Genomic DNA, 18,206 nt, shown 5'->3' with positions numbered 1-18,206 from the left:
ATGTGTTTCAAGTTCAGAGCCTGGCCTTCATGCTGCTGTAGCATATTGTGTGCACTAAAGGCATTAATCTGAGTAAAATACTGACAATAATATATATACCATCCAGTAATTAAGTATTTAAAGGTTATTTATCAGGCTGATTGGTTTTAATTATAGCTATGGCTTCATGAAAAAAAAAGTCACTGGAGGGGAATGAATTTTTTTTTAATTGAAAAATTAAGGTAGTGTATCCTTTTTAGCAACGGATTCATGCTTTTGCCAAATTATTCTTTCCCTTGAATACCGAGATTTGCCATTTGTCAGAATACAAAAGATCCTTCTACTGCCTTGGACATGGTGCTTTGTTCATGGGCACTCACTACCACGAGAGAAGAGCTGCCCTAGTCCCTGCAAAAAAAAATGTACAAAGCACAAACTGAAGGATGGCCAAGTGAAAACCATTGTTTTAAAACACACCCACTCATTTCTGGCTGCTTAGATTAGAGACACTAAATGGCCTCTTGCTGATGCTGAGGTAGCTGTGCCAGGCTAGTTGAGGCATGAGATTACATCGAATGGTGTTTCCCACCGCAGAGGTTGGCTTTGAAGTGCTGGTCTGCAGAGCCTGTGTGATACCGTGGTGTACCGCGGTGCCGTCAGAAATGGACACGTGGGTTTTGCTCTTGTGCCTCATGCTTTAACCACAGACTCAGTCTTTCTTGCCTCTGTTGCAGTGCTCAACAGCAGCCACAAAATAGGTATGAGTGCTGTGTAAACTGTCTTGTTTGTCTTGTAGCACCTTGTTGCTGACAAGTGCACAGCCCTGCCTGTGGTCTGCCCTTGCACGCGTGTGTGACACGTGTTGGTGCTCATGTGAGTGACATGCACAGCAAGAGCCTGTTTGACCAGGACATCTTTTTTTTTTTTTTTTGAAGGGAAGTATTGGATATCTTCTCCAGAATTTGCAGTTTAAGTTGTCTGATCTGTGAATGATCTGAGACTACGGTCATTAATCCCCTGATACGCCATATATCACAGTGGTCTCTGCTCCCCAAGCCCTTGCTCACCCAGCAGAAAGGGCATTATGAGTGGTGGCACAGACAGGTATCACTGCTGTGTCCATCCCCAGGGTGGCATGGAGGAGCCCTGGAAAAAGAGGTGATAGCAGCCAGGGCTGCCTCCACCGTAACTGGGTAATCTACAGCCTGTATCAGTGTTCAAGCACTAGCTTTGGATCACAGAAACAGGGCTTGGATGAAAAGGGCAGGACTTGGTGAAGCAGCCTGTGCTCCCATGTCTAGCTGTGGCTCTTGAGGTTCATTCTTTGGTTTCTCCATCAATAACCGGTGGGTTGTTTGTCTTCAAAAAGAACTCTGAGATCTTCTGATGAGCAGTGCTGTAAACAAGCTGAGTGTTCATATTAACATGGATCCACATTGGACCTCAGGGGCTTTTGAATAAATATTCAAGTGGCTTATATTTATTCTTTCAGCTCCAACAGAATAATTAGAAACAGGGTAAATAGTAAGTGCAAATGATGCAATGAAGCATCTGATAATGCTCAGGGAGTCACAGAAGGAGAGCCGAGCTGATCTTTTTTAGCCCAAAAGTTGATGATTTTTATGATTCAGTAACTGTAACCTGGGATTTTTTTCTGCTTTTGTAGATGTGGATAAATGTCTTTCCAATCCTTGTCCTGCGCTGGCCACCTGCAACAACACCCATGGCTCCTATATCTGTCAGTGTCCTCTTGGATATGAAATGGAAAAAGGAAAGTGCAATTTAGGTAAGAAAACAAAATGAAAAACCAGGGGAGGACAAGATGGAAATAATTATCTGTAATCTTCTAAAATAAATTAACTTGGGCTCAGACTAGTTCAGGAGCTTAATGTTCCTTCCAGCCACCACTTTTGTCAGAGCCTTTTACTGTTTACCCGAGTATGGTGTCTGATGCCTGTTGTGTTGAGCTGCCCGGGGAGCAGGCGCAGAGATAGCTGAGGGATTCTTGAAAATGCAGCAATGGAGCAGTGGGCTCAGGCTTGTTAGTAAGGACAGACGTGTCCCTTCTGTTCCCAATGTGTTTTACAACCCCCCAAAAAGCATTCAGCAACTTATTGTAGCTCCCAGCCTTGCAAACTTCGGTGACAGCACTTGGCTTGGGAGAAGTGAGCAGGGCTATTGTGTAACCTGGCTTCAGTGGGATCAGCCATGTGCGGAAAATTAAGCAGCCGTGAAAGTCTTTATAAGATCAAGGTCTTATTTCATACCTTTAGCATTTTCTTAGAAGCACAGTTATTAGTTGGAACTCAGGTTCTGATCCCCTCCTTTCTATTAGCGGACTCTCAAGGATTTACAATGTCCCATTGTATAGGGGAATTTGTTTTGACAGATTTTCTTCTGACCCTTAATCAAAAAGGATTAGAGGCATGGAAATTTTGCTAGGGAAACATGGGTGAGGTGTCCCTGAAGAGTGTTTTGAAACATTTCTTCGAGTTGGAATGTGTCAGCTTCTAATTTAGAGAGTTGTTTTGATTATGCCTTGAAATGGGATACAGGCAGATTATATAACTACTGTGAAGGTGATTCTCATTTTATTTTTTGTCCAGAGTTGTTATATTAAAGCTGTCTGATATAAAATTTGTGGTGAAGATAGGCTCCGTGGATGGAAAAAAAATGGGAAAGAATTATAATGTTATCTGCAACCGTATTTGTTTTTCTGGTGGAACATAAAGCTGGAGCTCTGAGTTCTCATTTCCACTGAGTATCTCATGACACTTAATACAAGATTTAGGGGTATTATCTCTCCAAGTCTGGACAACTCAGATTATTGCATTCTGCTGCCGTGAATCAAATATGAATCTAAGCACAGAAAAATGCATCTTTTGGACCTCTTTTCAAATGTTATTGCTCATTCTCTCCAACAGTTTGAAAAATAAAAATGTCCTTTCTACGATGCTTTATTTTGACTTGCTGGTTTGCTTTCCTTCCATTGCAGGGAGGGGTAAGAGATTTGACGTGTTTACCCCAAATTATCATAAATAGCTTTGGTACCTGTAACTTGTTGTCTTGTTACTAATTTTATCAATTTCTCTCTGTGTTCAGGAATCCTTTTAAATTAGTCTGTGTTCCTATATGAAATGTATGAACACTGCAATGAAATGCTGGCTGTTCAGCAGCATTAAGCTCTGGAATTTGACTGGGACTCTGGGAACATTGCAACAACACTTGGGAAAAAACCCAAGGCTGTGACTCTGCTTTACTGGGGCAATGATTCTCAGACGCGAGTTTTCTGTTTGCTGTGTAAAGAGATTTTCCATACAAACAACCTCTCACGTAAGGCAGATGAAACCACATCTACATGCGGCACAGAGACATGTGTTCCAACTAACTTGTCTTGTTTTCCTTTTCAGTGAGAATATTTATTGGCCAGGTCCCCCTGAAACCTAATATCACCCATGGGAAGTATGCAGAGCTCTTCCACGTTGAGAGCGAGATCCTGGCCGTGGTGAGTGTCCTTGCTGGGCATTTGGCAGTGCTGGTGGGACAAGTTCCTTTTGCTCCTCTTATGGTTGTCATGGGAAGCCATGAGTCTGCAGCATGGGTTTAACCTTTTCAATCATTGAACTACCCTAGTCTGGTGTAAGTAGGACTGGTGAATGTACTCTTTTAAACCCATCATGCTTCTCTCCTCTGCCCTGCCCCAGCTGTCAAGACAGCAGTGGAGAAACCTGGCTCCTATGGGGCTTAAGGCAGCATATCTGCCTGGAAAATCCTGAATCCCTTTTCCTGAAGTGGTGGATACATGCTTTAGTAGCCTCCATCCTCTCCTACTGTCTTCTGGCTTCATTGTTTTTTCCAGATCTCAAAAGGGCATCAGTGCTCCTCCGAGGTCAAACATTAAAACAGTAACTCTGGGCCCCACCATTCATTAGTAAACCTCATGGATGCTGGAGCAGGTTGTGCTGCAGCCACCTTGCTCTCAACCAAACGCTGTGGGATGAAGCCCAGCAGCAGCACCCACCCAAACATACCTTCCTCTGGGTGGAGTTTTTCAGCCATTTGATTGTAGCCGTGTGACCCTCAGTCAGTTGAGCACAAGCATCGGATGAGCTGTTGGCTGCCCCATAGGCTGAGCCATCAGTTGCTCCAAAAAGACCCCTGGGCTGCGGATAGGTACATCTCTGTACATTTTTTATCCAGTTCATTGCATGCAGAAGTTCATCCTGTTAGCAGTTCCTGGACTGGCTGCACTTTATTCCAGCTCTTTGGAATAGGTGATTTGGAGATGCTGCCAAATGAGGGAGGAGTTGGGGGGAGTCACCTTGATGCTGCCCACACAACTTGTGCTGGGGAGTAAATACAAACAACTGCACAGATCCAGGGTCAGGGAGGCTCCTTGGAAGATGTTCAGTCTCTGAGATGCTGCTTTGAGATCAGCCTTGCACGGTACTGTCTCCCTGCTGACATCTGGCTCGTCCTTGGCCTTTGTGGTCACTGCCCAGTGGGGCCTCAGGCAGATGCTCATGTCAAAATCCCCAAGTCTTTGTTCTTGTCCAAGGCTGCACGATAGTGACTTTGTCCATCTCTTACTGGCAACAGGGCAGTGCATCTTTCTTATAGAGCAAATGAACTGCTGGGATGTACAGAGCCCCCATGGTCTCAGCAGGTACGTCTGGCAAGCACAGGGGATAGAGTCAATGACCCAGCAGGAGGACCATTCCATGCTATGTCCCACTGGGCTGCCTCCCTCCATAATCTTCTGGGGCACTAACAACTGCTCTCTCCTTCCCTTCCTTGCAGCTCAATGCATCGCTGTCAGGCTTGCCGGGGTACCACCACTCCACTGTTAAGGCAAGCAGGTAAGACTAAGGCTACCAGGGGAAGAATGAGAAACTTGAGCATTTGGGATGTTCAGCTTGAGATCCACATTCTCCATTTTGAGTTGGTGCTGGGCTTGATACAGTCTGTCCTGGCAGTGGAATGAGGAATGCCTGACCATCTTGCCTGGTTCTCCTGGCCTGAGCAGCATTGGGACAGGCTTGGGAGCTTCCCAGGAGGGATTTATGGCTGGTTCCAAAGTGAGCTACCAGCATCCCTTCCAGCTCCAAATTTTCTTCTCTGTGTGTAGTTTTTTCCTGTTTTTAAGGTCTGTTACAATGCATGTAATGCTGTGTCTGTGATAAACATGGCTTATGTTAATCAGAGTCCTATGTATAAGGTGCTAATGATGACATCAGAATTACCCATGATACTCAGGGCTGTTTTGTTTTGTTTTCTGTTAGGGAGGCAAATATTGTGCATGTTTCAGTGCAATCCACGTTCTCTTTAGCATCCAACGTGACTTTCTACGATGTTATCAGCAGCGTGAAAAGCTACATTCGAGCTTGCAAATCCCCCACCGAAGCCTGCCAATTCATCTCCAACCTGAAACCACTCCACAGAGGTAAACAGCATCTGGAGAACTATGACAGGAGGAGAAAGGGATGTTTTGTTTGGCTTCTTTTATAACAGAGGGAGAAAGATTTGGCATTTGGAAAAGCCCCTATGAATCATTTTATCTTATTTAAATGGGAGTCATCTTAAGAACCTCACAGTACAAAAGGGACCCAGATACCGAGCCTTATCTTTGCCACATGTGTGAGAAATCTGCGTCTCTGTGAAAACATCACACAGCACCGGATTAGAGGCATTGTAGGGCAGCCTTTCATCTCTGGGATGTGACACTGGGCCCAGCCAGATCAAAAAAGCATAAGTCTTAATTCCACCCACATGGCTGGGAGCTGAGAAATGGTGTGAAAGCCAAGAAACAAAACCCCTCCAGTGAAGTCGATTAGAGCTGCTGGAGGCTGCACAGGGAGCTCGTCTCTCCTGCCTGCCCAATTTCAGTGTTGCGGGGTGTAAAGATGGTTCACAATTAAGACCTTTTGATGTCTGTACTGAATCCTCTACCTGCTAAAGGGGAACGTGGATGCAGCACAGAAAGATGTGGAGAAGGACACCAGTGTTGTGCGTGATCTTCTCAGGTGGACCCGGTTGCTGTTTGTGGCTCTGGTTCTCACTTCCTGTGGGACTGATAGAGGAGATTTAGCTTTGAGAGGTACCTCAGGATGCATGGAGTGAGCACCCTTGAAAGATGGTCTCCTGCACAGAAACTGCTGCACGTGGAGCTTTGTGACTTTGGGGTTCAAGGCTTCGAGGTTTGGCTTTGAGGATGAAGGGTGACAGTGTTTAGCCTGGCTGTAGAGGGAAACTCCTTGTATCGTTTTGGCAAAGTAAACATGAATATGAGAAGTTTAGTGTGCTTTTATTGTAATGTGCTATATTTTAAAGCCACACCGCACCATGGATTGCATTAAATTGTTTGCTAGACCCACTCAGATTATACCTACACATTACCTCTGATACAATGCTTCTGGTAAAGTCTACTTCTAACTTGAAATAAGCAGAATAAGAAACAAATTGTATTCTTGTGTAAGTACTTAAAAAAAAAAGATAGAAAAAAAATTGGATCTAGCAGGGAGTGGTCTGTGAAAGGTGAGTGCCAAATGAGTGACATATTTTCCATAAAATCATATTTCTCACGAATATTTCTTCATTCCATTTAGTCTGACCTCCCAGGAAAAAATGTAAATTTGGTGACAAAATTTCCATCATTTATCCACAGTTTTGCTGAATGCTCGTTGTAACAAATCTGACTTTCTAAAGTAAAACACTGCTTCAAAGTAATGTAATTGAAAGGACAAATTCTTTGTTTGAAAAATGAAAAAATCCAGTGCTTAATATTGAAATGGAAAAAAATTGGTTTGGGCTGAGCAAAATATTTTGCTTGATATAAACTTAAAACCTGATTTTTTGAGTTGTCTCATGGGGTGAATGTGTTTCAGCTTGAGCCAAACCAAATTTTTCATTTTCATTTCCCCTTCTGCCTCAGAGCTGAAACATTTATTATCCACAAGAAATGGTGACATAGGGTAATGTTGCCTCTCTCCTAATGGAGTAAGCACTGTTAAAAAAAAAAAAGAGATTAAAGCAGCACATGAGCTGAATGTGATGCCTGGGGAAAGCAAATATGCATAATGGTGGGTTCAGAAAGGGCCATGCTGATGTCGGCCACCTCTTCCCAACAGTTGGCAGCTTGTGTGGACAGAAAGACCCTGAATGTGACAAGGAAACTTCGGAATGCACTGACTTTGACGGAGTTGCACTCTGCCGGTGCAAAAGTGGGTACTTCAAATACAACAAGATGGACCACTCCTGCAGAGGTATTGCTCTCTGTGTTGTGCATTTTCCCTGAATTTTACTTAAACTTTTTGTTCTGGTGGAAATGAGTGTGTGTGCGTAGCCCTGTGCATGCAAGAAGCTCAATATTATGAATAAATATTAGCAGCTCAAGTTTCTTTTATTTAGTTAGGGGGCTTTTCAGCAGACACTGAAGACACAGTCTCTCTCTAGGAATAATATTATCTCTTTCTGGTGCATGCTGTGAGTCACAGTGATTGAGGAGAGGGAGAAAGGGGCCTGGCTGCTTTGGGCTCCAGTTCAGTGGCACAGAGCAGAGATGACGTGTTTCTCTGCCTGTTTTGATTTTGTCTGAACTCTCAGTGAACTTAGGGGAAGTGCTTTAAACTCACAAGCTTATATTAATACATCATCAATATTTTAAAAATTTGTATCCGAAAATGATTATGAATTTATTTTTCAACTGAGTTCCTAGTAGAAATTTTAAGCTTAAATGTTACATTATTTTTTAGCTACTCCTCAGATCAACAAATCTGGTTTTGCTACATTTTAAACAAGGTCTTTGCATGCCAGTGATCAAAATAACATCTGTAGGATCAGGGTGTCCATTCCCTAGTTTCAGTGGTTGTTGTAGGGCTTCTTAAGAAATGCAGTTTTCTGGTGACATATCAATAAGAATTGCAGTAGTGGTTATATATTGCTTCTGGCACTGTCTGCTGGGTTGCTGTTGAAATAGGAGGAGATGTTTTGTCGATTCCAAATCTGATCAGAGAGTGAGAAAAATGTGCCTAGAAATAACTCATGTGCTGCAGATTCTGGGATGGACATCTCATAGTCCTACCTCTCCTCCGCTCTATGGTTCCAGGCAAAATCTTTCTCTTTGTGTTTTCCTTTCTTCCCTTCATCTTGTACATTGGAGGAAGGATTTCTATTAGGAAATACTGACCATCTCCATTGACCCTAGAGAGTCAGAGAAGGGCATATGTAGTGGCTGGAGAGCTGAGCTGAAACTTGGGAGATTTTTACCCAATTCTTACTCCATCATAGACAGTGGGGACACAGGGAAAGTTACTCTATTTGTGTTGTTCATATCTCTTGCCAAGCAGTGTTGTGAAGATAAATACCTGAAAGACTGTGAGGCACTTGGATGCGATGGTTGCAGAGGGCTAAGAGATTTAACATCTTGTACATGTGGTTACTCCCTACTTATGTATCTTGTTTTCCGTGGAAAATATAAAAACCCTACCTGCACACAGTGAGGCCTTAGTTCCAGCTTCAACTCACTGCTGTCAGTAGGAAACATCTTACTGACCAGCTTCAGAGTGTCTGAGTGACAGGTTTGATGTGGGATTTAGGTTGTAGTGCATGAGGATAGTACCAACTGCATGGTGCCACACTCCGACAAGACACCAGATTTTCGGTATCAGTTGTTCCCATCTGGGTAGTCCAGGAGGTTGGAGTTTCTAAAGGCTTTTTCAGAAGTAAAGCTATGGCCCTCATTTAATATTTAGGGCTATTTTGCTGATGAATATAGCATACAATATGCTAACCTCTTTGAAAATCTCTGCCCTTCCAATGCCTAAACAGGAACTGAGGTCTCGTGAGCATCCGACCCTCATTGTGGGTCATGAAAATGCGGTGCAGTAGCTCCAAATATAGCATTTGCAAAGAGGGAAGTGGCTATTGTGCTGCCCTGTCCGGTCTCCCCCGTGGGAAGGCAAGTGTGGCTGGGAGAGCTGCTGGGGCATGGGGAATTGGCTCCCCCAACCCCCAGGTTTTATTCTGTCCTGCTTTGCAGCATCTGTCCTCTGGTTGAAAAAGCATCTCCTGGACCAAGGAAGGGTTGAGTCCCTTGAGTCACAGCAGTTTCAACATGTTGGCCAGGGTACCTCTTGATGTGCAGTTCAGTTGTCTCTGGGTCATTGCTGGTTTTCAACCTTTTAGTGTCTTCAGGGCTATTTCAGTAACAGAGCAACAAACCCAATGTGCCAACTTTTCAAGGACATGCTATTTTTACTAGTACAGAGTGTTTCTGGAATGAAGCAAGGAGCAGCAAAGCAGGTTTCCAAAGAGACCTCTGAGAATCTTTTGGGAAGGCAAAGGAATCCTGAAGAGCACAACTCGATAGCTTTGCTTGGCCCCTTACACTTAGGCCTTTCCTTTGTTCCCTGCTTATGTTTGAAAGCTTGCCAAGTGAGTGTGACAGTGCAAGGTCTCCTGGGGACATGTTCAAAGGAGCAGGAAAGATGCCAAAGGAGAAAGCAAAGTGGCAGGAAAAGGCAGGGTGAGGAAAGGAAAAGACATAATCACCAAGTTTTTAAGTAAGAGAGAGAAATGAGTATTCAGGATCTTGCTTTTCCTCTTTACTGCCCCTATATCCTCCTGGCCTGAGAAGGGTGTGCCAGTGAGGTCCCAAGGCTGCTCCTGCTCAAGGCACAGCTCCAGCTTTGAGACTGCTCAAGGTGTATGTGCCCCACACATGTTACTGGGCTAGGGCTGAGGTTAGGGTGGGCTCCAGCATCTGCCTGCCCACTCCTGCAGGCCTTCCCAACACTCCAGCAATGAGCTGGGGCTGGGATACATGGGGCTGCTGTGCTCATTAAAGAAGGCAACTCCAGTGAGTTCCCTCCCTTGCACTGCAGATTTTTTTATTGCCTGATCTTGTAGTTCATTTTGGTAGAACATTCACTCCATAATGTTTTCAGTCTGCTTTTGTTAGCAAGTGAAAGGAGTAATCCATCCAGTCATCTTTTGCTAATGCCTCAATGTTATGAATGAGCCCAGCAAGGATCCTTTGGGATTTACTGCCCTTGCCCTGCTGTTTCTTGACTGAGGCTCTTAAGTCTTGCCCAGTTACCTCTGGTCTCTTCCTTCACTTCAAATAAACCATCTTAGAGGGAGAAAAATATACCCAGTACAAAAAGTGTCACGATGAGATGCAGCATGGGGGCTGTATAATGAACTTCACCCTACTCATCCGCAGCTGTGGCAAAATAAATATAGTGAGGGAGGTAATGAAGGAGTAGTGGGGCTATATGGGGCAAAGAAAAGTGTGCAAGACCAGGTATCATGGGCATCAGCACCCCATCGTTGTTGGTATCAGTGGCTGCAAGTCTATGTCTGCAGATGCAACGTTCATGATGTGAGGGTGCATCACTCATCTGTGTCCACACATCCTGCAGGGAAAATGGCTGAGTGACATGGGATGCTTTGTAAATGGTATATAGGCAAACAGTTTTTCAATATGGCCACAAGCAAGGCCAAGCATCCAAGAGCAGAGTGCCAGGCACACTGTGTGTTGCATCTCCTGGAAAGCAGAGACTTGGGCAGAGCTGCGAAGGGGGTTCGGCAGGTAAAAAAGAGATTCCCAGCTCTGGCTTCCAAAGGTAATATGATGCCAGGGTGAATTTAGGCGTTATGGGCAGGCAGAAGATGGGAAATTTTGTTATCCCTGGGCTTTTGACATCTATTTCTGGGAACCGAAATCAAGAGGATCAAAGAGAACCGTTTGGAGAAAAGCTGCAATAATTAGGGAGACTCAAAGATCTCAGTGCCCTTGACTGTATTCAAGGTAAAGGAGTTATTTGGTGGTGAGGAGGAGAAATGGGAACATATAACCTTTTCCAATCTGGTAAGTAAACATCCAAAGTCTGGAATTTGACACTGGGATAATTCAGACCAGAAGGAAGGTGAATGTTTTTAATGGCTGGGGAAATTAACTTTGTGAGCATCTGAACCCAAGGTTGTGGTTGATTGTCTGTCACTGAAAATATTAAAATCAGTCTTGGCTGTTTCTCTGAAATGTAGCTCCAATTCACCTTCTTGATTTGAAACTGGAATTAAATTCAGGGAAGTTCTGTGACCTGTATTACAACAGGGAGGTCACAGTCACATGCTCACTGCTGGCATCAATATAATTTGTTATTGGTGCTGGAAGAGCCATAAATTTCTGAATCCATCCAGAATGCTAGTTCTCTCTTGGTTTACGATGATTTTACCAACCCATTTTAATAGACAACATTTGTCCATCTTCTCTCCTTTCCTCCCCTCCTGCCCTTTGGGTTTTTGACAATACAATCGCTGACTGTTCCAGTGGGAAAAGGCATCTGGTGTGCTAGGAGCAGCACAGGAGGGGGTGACGGCTTTGCTGCAGCTTAGCTGGGATCTCTGCTGGAAGCCTCCTCTTCTCCCTGCTTGCTGGTGTTAGAGAGTGCCAGAGCTTTTGGCCATGGGTTATCCCCACAGTTAGAGAGCAAGGCAGAGGGAGTAGGGCTTGAGAGCTGCTGCCTCACCCGTTTTAAGCACATAGTGTTTGAGGGTGAAAAAAATCCATGAACACTTTTGTTTTCACTTAACAATTCCCTGTGGAGTGTGATACAGGGGTTTCCCAGACCTCTGGGTGATGTCTTGGAGACCCCCAGGGGCTGCTGCATGTGCTGGCCCTGGGTTGTCCCTCTGCCCAAAGCGACTGTGTCTGTGTCACTCCTGCTCAGGTCTTTGAGTGACCACCTTCACTGCCTCTGCTCAGGCAGCAGATCTGCAAGAGCTCTGGTAGCATTATTGCTGAGAAAAGCAGTGATCTCATCAGTAGTTTGAATCTTATATTTCTGTGTCCAATGTATCATCTCCTTTCCTGTTCATCAGAAGGGTAGTATAATTTCCTCAGATAATTCAGGTGATGGGATAGCTGTCCATAAGCACAGAAGTTATTTTATTTTGAAGCAATGGTTTCAGTTTTCCATCAACATTTTGCATGTAGCAGTTTTCTGGGTTATTTAGACCTAAGAAATTTAATTTCTATTGTACAGTAAAATGTGATATCTCAAAATTTGATTTTGCTGCAAATTTGAAAGATCAGAAAAGAAAGTGACACAAGAAAAAAACATTATCATACCACTTTGGATTACCATAACTGTGTTTGCACAACTTTTTGTAGCAATACTAACATTTAAAAGTAATTAATAATGTGCACCAATGCTAAAGTAATACTGTTCAAATGAGGTTTCAAAACAGAAGCTGGAGGCACTTGCAGATTTTTTTACACTGCTGTTTTGTGGGAAGCAGTACAAGTGTGCAGTGAGTTTTTATTTGGGCAAGAAGTTGTTCTGCTGGGAATTACATTACCAGCTGCCCACCCTGTGCCAGACTCCAAGCTGACTCTGCCTGAAAGCCCTGAAATGGTCCTGTCAAAACCAGCGGGAGGTGAATTTAAGTGCACGGTATTTTTCAGAGGACATACTGCATCCCATCAAAGTGCATCGCATTCCTGCTGTGCAGCGGTGCTGCTGCCGGACCCCAAGGGTGGTTGGGGTGGGGCTGCCGTGGGAAGCAGTGATGGGAAATGCCTCCCTGCACCACTACGTGGTACTCATGGCCCTTCTCTCTGTTTTTAGCCTGTGAAGATGGATATAAGCTGGAAAATGAGACCTGTGTGAGGTATGGTGACTGTTCTGCCCTCCTCCTACCCCACCATCCTTGCTTTGGTAACCTGTCAGCACAACTAAGCCGCTGAAGCTCCCTATTGTTTTCTGTTCTCAGCTGCCCATTTGGCTTAGGTGGATTCAACTGTGGAAACCGTGAGTAACAAATTTTCTTTATTTTCCATGGTGTCAGAAATGGGAGATTTGAAATAAATAATTGCAAATGACTATGTCTGAAATGCAGTAGGTACACACTGCTTTTGTCAGTGTTTTTTGTTTCTTCATTTTCTGTTGAAACTAATTTTGTCGACCTTATTTAACAAAGCTGTCTTAATGCTATGTCTTAAGGAAAGATCTCCTTTCCCTGGATACTCTCTCATGAGTATAGTGGGCACATATAGTGGGCAGTCTTGAAGCAAGATATTCCAAAGTGAATCTATGAAATATAATTTGAATTATTCTGATCTATCAGTGAAGGGAATCCATACTTTAGGGAAACAAAACCTTGTTCTTCCTTCGTCAGGAGATCCCCAACACCATTTATTTCACTTGAAATTGCAGAGGGAGGGAAGATGGGAAAAAGACAGTTAATCCCTTTGCATGAGGGCTGTGGATATGTTGACTTTAGTGTTTCAAAACCACACCACTGTTTCTAAGTGAGTCTCTGTCTTTCCTGTCTGCAGCGTATCAGCTCATCACTGTGGTGATTGCGGCTGCAGGAGGGGGACTTCTGCTTATCATGGGCATAGCACTGATCGTCACCTGCTGCCGGTAGGTACCACCACCAGGCCTGGCTCATCCATGGTGTCCTCTCAGTGGATTACCCCACACTTACTGCTCCATGTGTGAACTCTGAAGGACAAAAACATAGGTGAAAGCATAGGATAGCTAAGCAAGTGGGTTAATCAGAGATACTGAGGTATCACATTGTGCTTTCATTTGGGGCGTATCTTCTTTTTTTTCCAGCACCCAGGCTAAACAACTGAACTGCTTGTCCCTTAATGATACACCTGGAAATCATGTCCTGCAAGGATGGAGAGGCAAAGGAGTCCTTCCCACTCAGAGCTTTAAGGCTCTGAAGCCAGGAAGCAGACTCCAAAAATGCAACCTAAGAGGAAAGGGAGGTTTAGGCAACAGGGGAGGTTATACTTGCCATTTTTCAAGTGCTGTTTGTGTGTATTTATGGCTATTTTCATTTTCCTTCATGGACAAATCCTGCATGTGTTCTTACTCTGTGTGTCTCTCCCTCTCAGACACATGCACACACATGCACACATACATAGTTCCAGTACCAACAGGCAGCTTCAGTTTGGAGGCAAGATGTGTTTGCTGAGGAAGCTCTGCTTCATGATTTATGTATTCTGAAAAGGGATGCCTTGCAGTAACACCCTCTCCCCGCCATTCCAGTTCCCAAATCTAGGATTTCAAAGCTCTCTGATAAAGTTGGCAGCTGGATTTATTGGTAATATAGACGTGGCAGTGGTTTGGTTGGCACAGTGGTGTGCCCCTGTTACCCTGTGTTTTGAGCCAGGGGGACCAGCAAGCCCCATCCAGGAGGTGAGATGGCCAGTACAACTCCAGACCCCACAGTGCAGATCTCTGCAGGGGTGGACTGACCTTCTAATGGGTCCTCGCCTTTGGCAGCTTATGTGGCTTCCTGGAGGGTACTCTGCTTTGAACTGGAAGTCCACTCACACAACATGGTACTCATGTAGGGGCATTTGGTGTCATTCAGACAGGGTCCTTGCAAGTCTTCTTTCTTAGGAATTAACATAGTGCCTAGAAGTGCTATAGTTAATCACTTGGAGACTTAAATAGCGTGGGACCTCCATACATTTTTCTTCCTCAAGAAAATTGAGGGTTTTTTCATTGACTCAGATGACCACACGCTTTTTTAAGAGACAAGGGGCATAAGCTGGAACAGGAGAGGTTCAAACTGAATGTAGGGGAAAATTCTTTCACCAAGAGGACAGTAAGGCAGTGGAACAGGTCGCTCAGAGAGATTCCCATCTCTGTCTTTGGAGATTTCAAATCCCACTAGACACTGCTCTGAGTATCATGGTCTGATTTCATATCTGACTTGGCTTCAGAGCAGAAGATTGGACTACAGTCCTTCTGAGGTGACTTTTGTTCCCAGTCAAGTTCATAACATGAAGTGGTGATCTCTCCTGAGATCATGTCAGAAGTGCATACAAGATAGCGGGATAAGTTTTATGTTTTCACTTTCCCTCATTCTTTTATAAACAGGAAGAATAAAAATGACATAAGTAAACTGATTTTCAAGAGTGGGGATTTCCAGATGTCACCTTATGCTGAATATCCGAAGAATCCCCGGGCACAGGAGTGGGGCAGAGAGACCATCGAGATGCAGGAGAATGGAAGCACCAAGAACCTGTTGCAGATGACAGATGTGTATTATTCGGTATCTATCCATAGCTTAACTATTAACTCTTTCTGCCTGATACAGGAAAGAGATATTCCTTTATTTTTGAAAGTACAGATCCCTTTCCTGCAAGATAAAAGGGCAAAGCAAATGTCTTCCATAGACAACAAGGCATCAGGAGTCCTATGGGCTCTAACTATTATCTGTGCTGAATATCACAAAGAGATGTCATTAGGAAGAATGGTAGAGAAATGTCTAGGAACATGTTGTTAGTATGCCCAAAAAGCCCAATCCTAGAGAGAGAAGGACAGTTAAGGGTTTTGGATAGACTGCTAGGATTCACTGTAGGTAGTTTTCTCCCGTCCACCCTCACTGATGATGCAGAAGGTTGAGACCCCTGTCTGGGGAACTTCACCCCAAAATGGGAAGATGCTGGTCACTGAGGACCCCTCTTTTCTTCTACTCCTTCCCTCTCCAGGGTAGAAAAAGAGCATCCCTTCAACTCTGAGGGAACAAGGAGTAATAGGCTGTGTAGGGCACAGAAAGGAACAAACGTAGGACTTGCTGTTATGGTTGGTACCATCTGCTAATGTTTGTATCCAGAGCTGTGATGCTGGTGTGTCATCTGTCACTTATCTACAGCTACATGTACTTAAAGTGTGTGTGGGTTACTCCTGAGAGTGAAGGTCACAGGATTTCACCCACATCACACGTTCTGGACTCCCTGCTTTCCAGAGCAGAGAACAGAAACATTACTTTTTTTTCTGGCTTGTATTTTAAGTTTTGCAGTAAGCAAGTTTACTGGGTTGTGCAGCATGAAAGGAAATAATCCTCCTTCATGCTTCCATTAAGAATGAAATATTTGGAAATGAAAATGCATTTCCTAAACTATTTTTTAGACCCTTATTATGCTGACAACTAGAAAGGGGAACTTTTTAGCAAGCAGTGGGTGATGAGGGCTTTGCATGGATCCGCTCTGTAACAGATCAAACCAAGTGGCTTGTTGTTATTCACTGGGTGAAAGGACTGTGCAGTCTTGGTCTTAGACATCAGCGTTCCTCAGCCAAGTGTCCCCAGGGGATTACCTTAATTAAGAGAAAGGAAGAGAAAGGAAAGTCAGATCACTTTGTATTTGATATATAATTTGAGGGCCTGTGTTGGGAGAGGAGATATCTATCATTAATGGGGAAAGAAGTGCTCCTCGGTAATACTCAGAGCAGGAGACTAGCTTTGATTTTCTAGAATTGTTTCCTTTAAGGATGGCTCTGGGACAATATTCTTTTTGTGAGAGTGGTTTCGTTTCCTGAGCTCATGGTAGAATTCTTTTGGATTAAAAATTAACTATGTACTTAAACTGCACTTGGTGGAGTCAGGTAAACTTCAAGTCTGTTCATTGGCCAGATGTCGATATCAAGATTTCATCAGAATAATCCCTTCAGGCAATACGTAACTCCCACAGTAAAAATGACTATAGGTAATAGAAATCATAAGCACTCATGTTGTTCCTTCTAGCTACTGAAATAACTGCTGGGAAAGGTGGTAAAGCTGTGCCTGAAGGAGGATTTGAGTGTGAGAATAAGACCCTTTTTATTTAATTTTTTTTTTTGCTAATACAGCCACCTGGACTGAGAAATCCTGAACTGGAAAGAAACGGACTTTATCCTCCCTACACTGGTTTACCTGGATCTCGACATTCATGCATCTACCCTGGACAATACAATCCATCCTTCATTAGTGATGAAACCAGAAGAAGAGACTATTTTTAGCAGAGAGCGGAGAGGGAGTGGCAGATGGACACAGTTTTGTGGCCCTTGGTCCCCAGGACAATCTGTCTCCTGGGTAATTCAGGCCACATCAATCTTACTCTTCCCATTTAACAGGAAGGACTTTGAACTTCGTGCTGAGCATTGCTGCCCTGAGGTATTGTTACACTTGCTGAGCAGCAGAGGGAAGGAGGAGGAAGAGGAGGGAATGGCTCGAGGTGCACATCCCTAAAAGACCCAGATGGAAGCTAACACATGTACTCCATATTCGTCCTATGCTGCATCTTCACTCTTTAAGCTACATGGCAAGCATGGATCAGTACGGGCAGATGAACTGTGCCCAGCACTCTGCATTGAATACCACTAGGGAGTGTTTTGTTTACAGATCTCGTTCACTGTTGACTGTGCTTGTCTTCTTAGCCAGCCTTCATGCAAAGATTCACTGTGCAACTGTGTTTGGTAGGGCAAGTTCGTCCACTCCCTTTTACATTGCTGCATTGCTATTTGCTTTGTGCACAACAGGGAAGCTGGCTCAACTTTTGGCCCTCACCTTTTTACTGGTAGAAGTTCTCCAGGTGGCTGGGTCCTTGCTGAAGCCCAGTGTCTGGCAATATTGGCTGAATTCATGGGTTGATTGTCTCCAAGGAGTGTGGGAAGGTTAGTCATACCACTGCAATTTTGACTGAAAAAAGCCATTTGTTCCTATGTGCTGCTTTGAAAATCTTCTATATATAGGGAAGAGTCCAAGTATATTGTTGTTTTGTCAACCAGTGTTGTTCAGAAGTGATGCCACTGCACATCGTCATGGCACTTCCATATAGGATCCTTTGGGGTTCTGTATCCCTGCAGGGATTTAAATGCCTGTAGAAACAGCAGTATAATATTGAATAATTGCTCACAGGGAAGAAAAAGATGAGCTGTGCATTCAGCATGCTCTTTAGGAGGAATCTGTGAAAGAGCAGTAATGCTGCAGCCTTGGCTGGCAGATGAACCTGAATTCTGGGCACTGAAGATGAAACATTGCATTTTATAATCTCCACATTCCACCTTGCCTTCTGTAGGAGCTGTGGAGGCTTTCAGGACATTGGAAAATAAGGCTCACTGCAGGCAGTTGCATTTAACAGAGAAAAAACATGATCCTTGCACTCCTAGCATAGCTAAGATCACTTATGTTGAAGTGTTTTTCTTTCTTACATCCTAGTTTCGAGTGACTCAGACCAGGCAGGTTTATTCACCCAGGTATGTTAAGTCATATTAGCAAAATCCTGAACAGACATCAGACTGAAAGCTCATGGAGTGTATTCTGACCTGAACTGTGTACTTAAAGAGATCTTACTAATTATAGAACCCTAGAATAGTTTGGGTTGGAAGGGACCAGGTTGCTCAAAGCCCCATCCAGGCTGACCTTGAACACTTGCAGGG

The 18,206-nt window shown here is 44.0% G+C and overlaps 1 protein-coding gene across 4 annotated transcripts in view; it reads left to right on the top strand.

The window, feature by feature from the left end:
• Positions 1 to 18,206, top strand: part of HEG1 (heart development protein with EGF like domains 1) — a 49,693-nt gene extending 31,487 nt beyond the window's left edge. For 3 of the 4 annotated variants that reach the window (XM_027723606.2, XM_027723605.2, XM_027723604.2), the window contains exons 14-23: positions 1,646 to 1,765; positions 3,390 to 3,484; positions 4,780 to 4,838; positions 5,262 to 5,422; positions 7,107 to 7,241; positions 12,612 to 12,654; positions 12,757 to 12,794; positions 13,322 to 13,409; positions 14,886 to 15,060; positions 16,638 to 18,206. In XM_027723606.2, coding sequence (XP_027579407.2) covers positions 1,646 to 1,765; positions 3,390 to 3,484; positions 4,780 to 4,838; positions 5,262 to 5,422; positions 7,107 to 7,241; positions 12,612 to 12,654; positions 12,757 to 12,794; positions 13,322 to 13,409; positions 14,886 to 15,060; positions 16,638 to 16,787 — 1,064 coding nt within the window. In that variant the 3' untranslated portion in view covers positions 16,788 to 18,206. The remainder of the gene's footprint in view (positions 1 to 1,645; positions 1,766 to 3,389; positions 3,485 to 4,779; positions 4,839 to 5,261; positions 5,423 to 7,106; positions 7,242 to 12,611; positions 12,655 to 12,756; positions 12,795 to 13,321; positions 13,410 to 14,885; positions 15,061 to 16,637) is intronic. The other variant, XM_039381927.1, reaches the window with a different exon arrangement.

Source organism: Pipra filicauda, unplaced genomic scaffold (assembly GCF_003945595.2).
Source record: "Pipra filicauda isolate LSUMZ 115617 unplaced genomic scaffold, ASM394559v2 scaffold10_size6260569_pilon, whole genome shotgun sequence".
Taxonomy (NCBI): domain Eukaryota; kingdom Metazoa; phylum Chordata; class Aves; order Passeriformes; family Pipridae; genus Pipra; species Pipra filicauda.
This window is presented reverse-complemented; position numbering and strand designations above follow the sequence as displayed.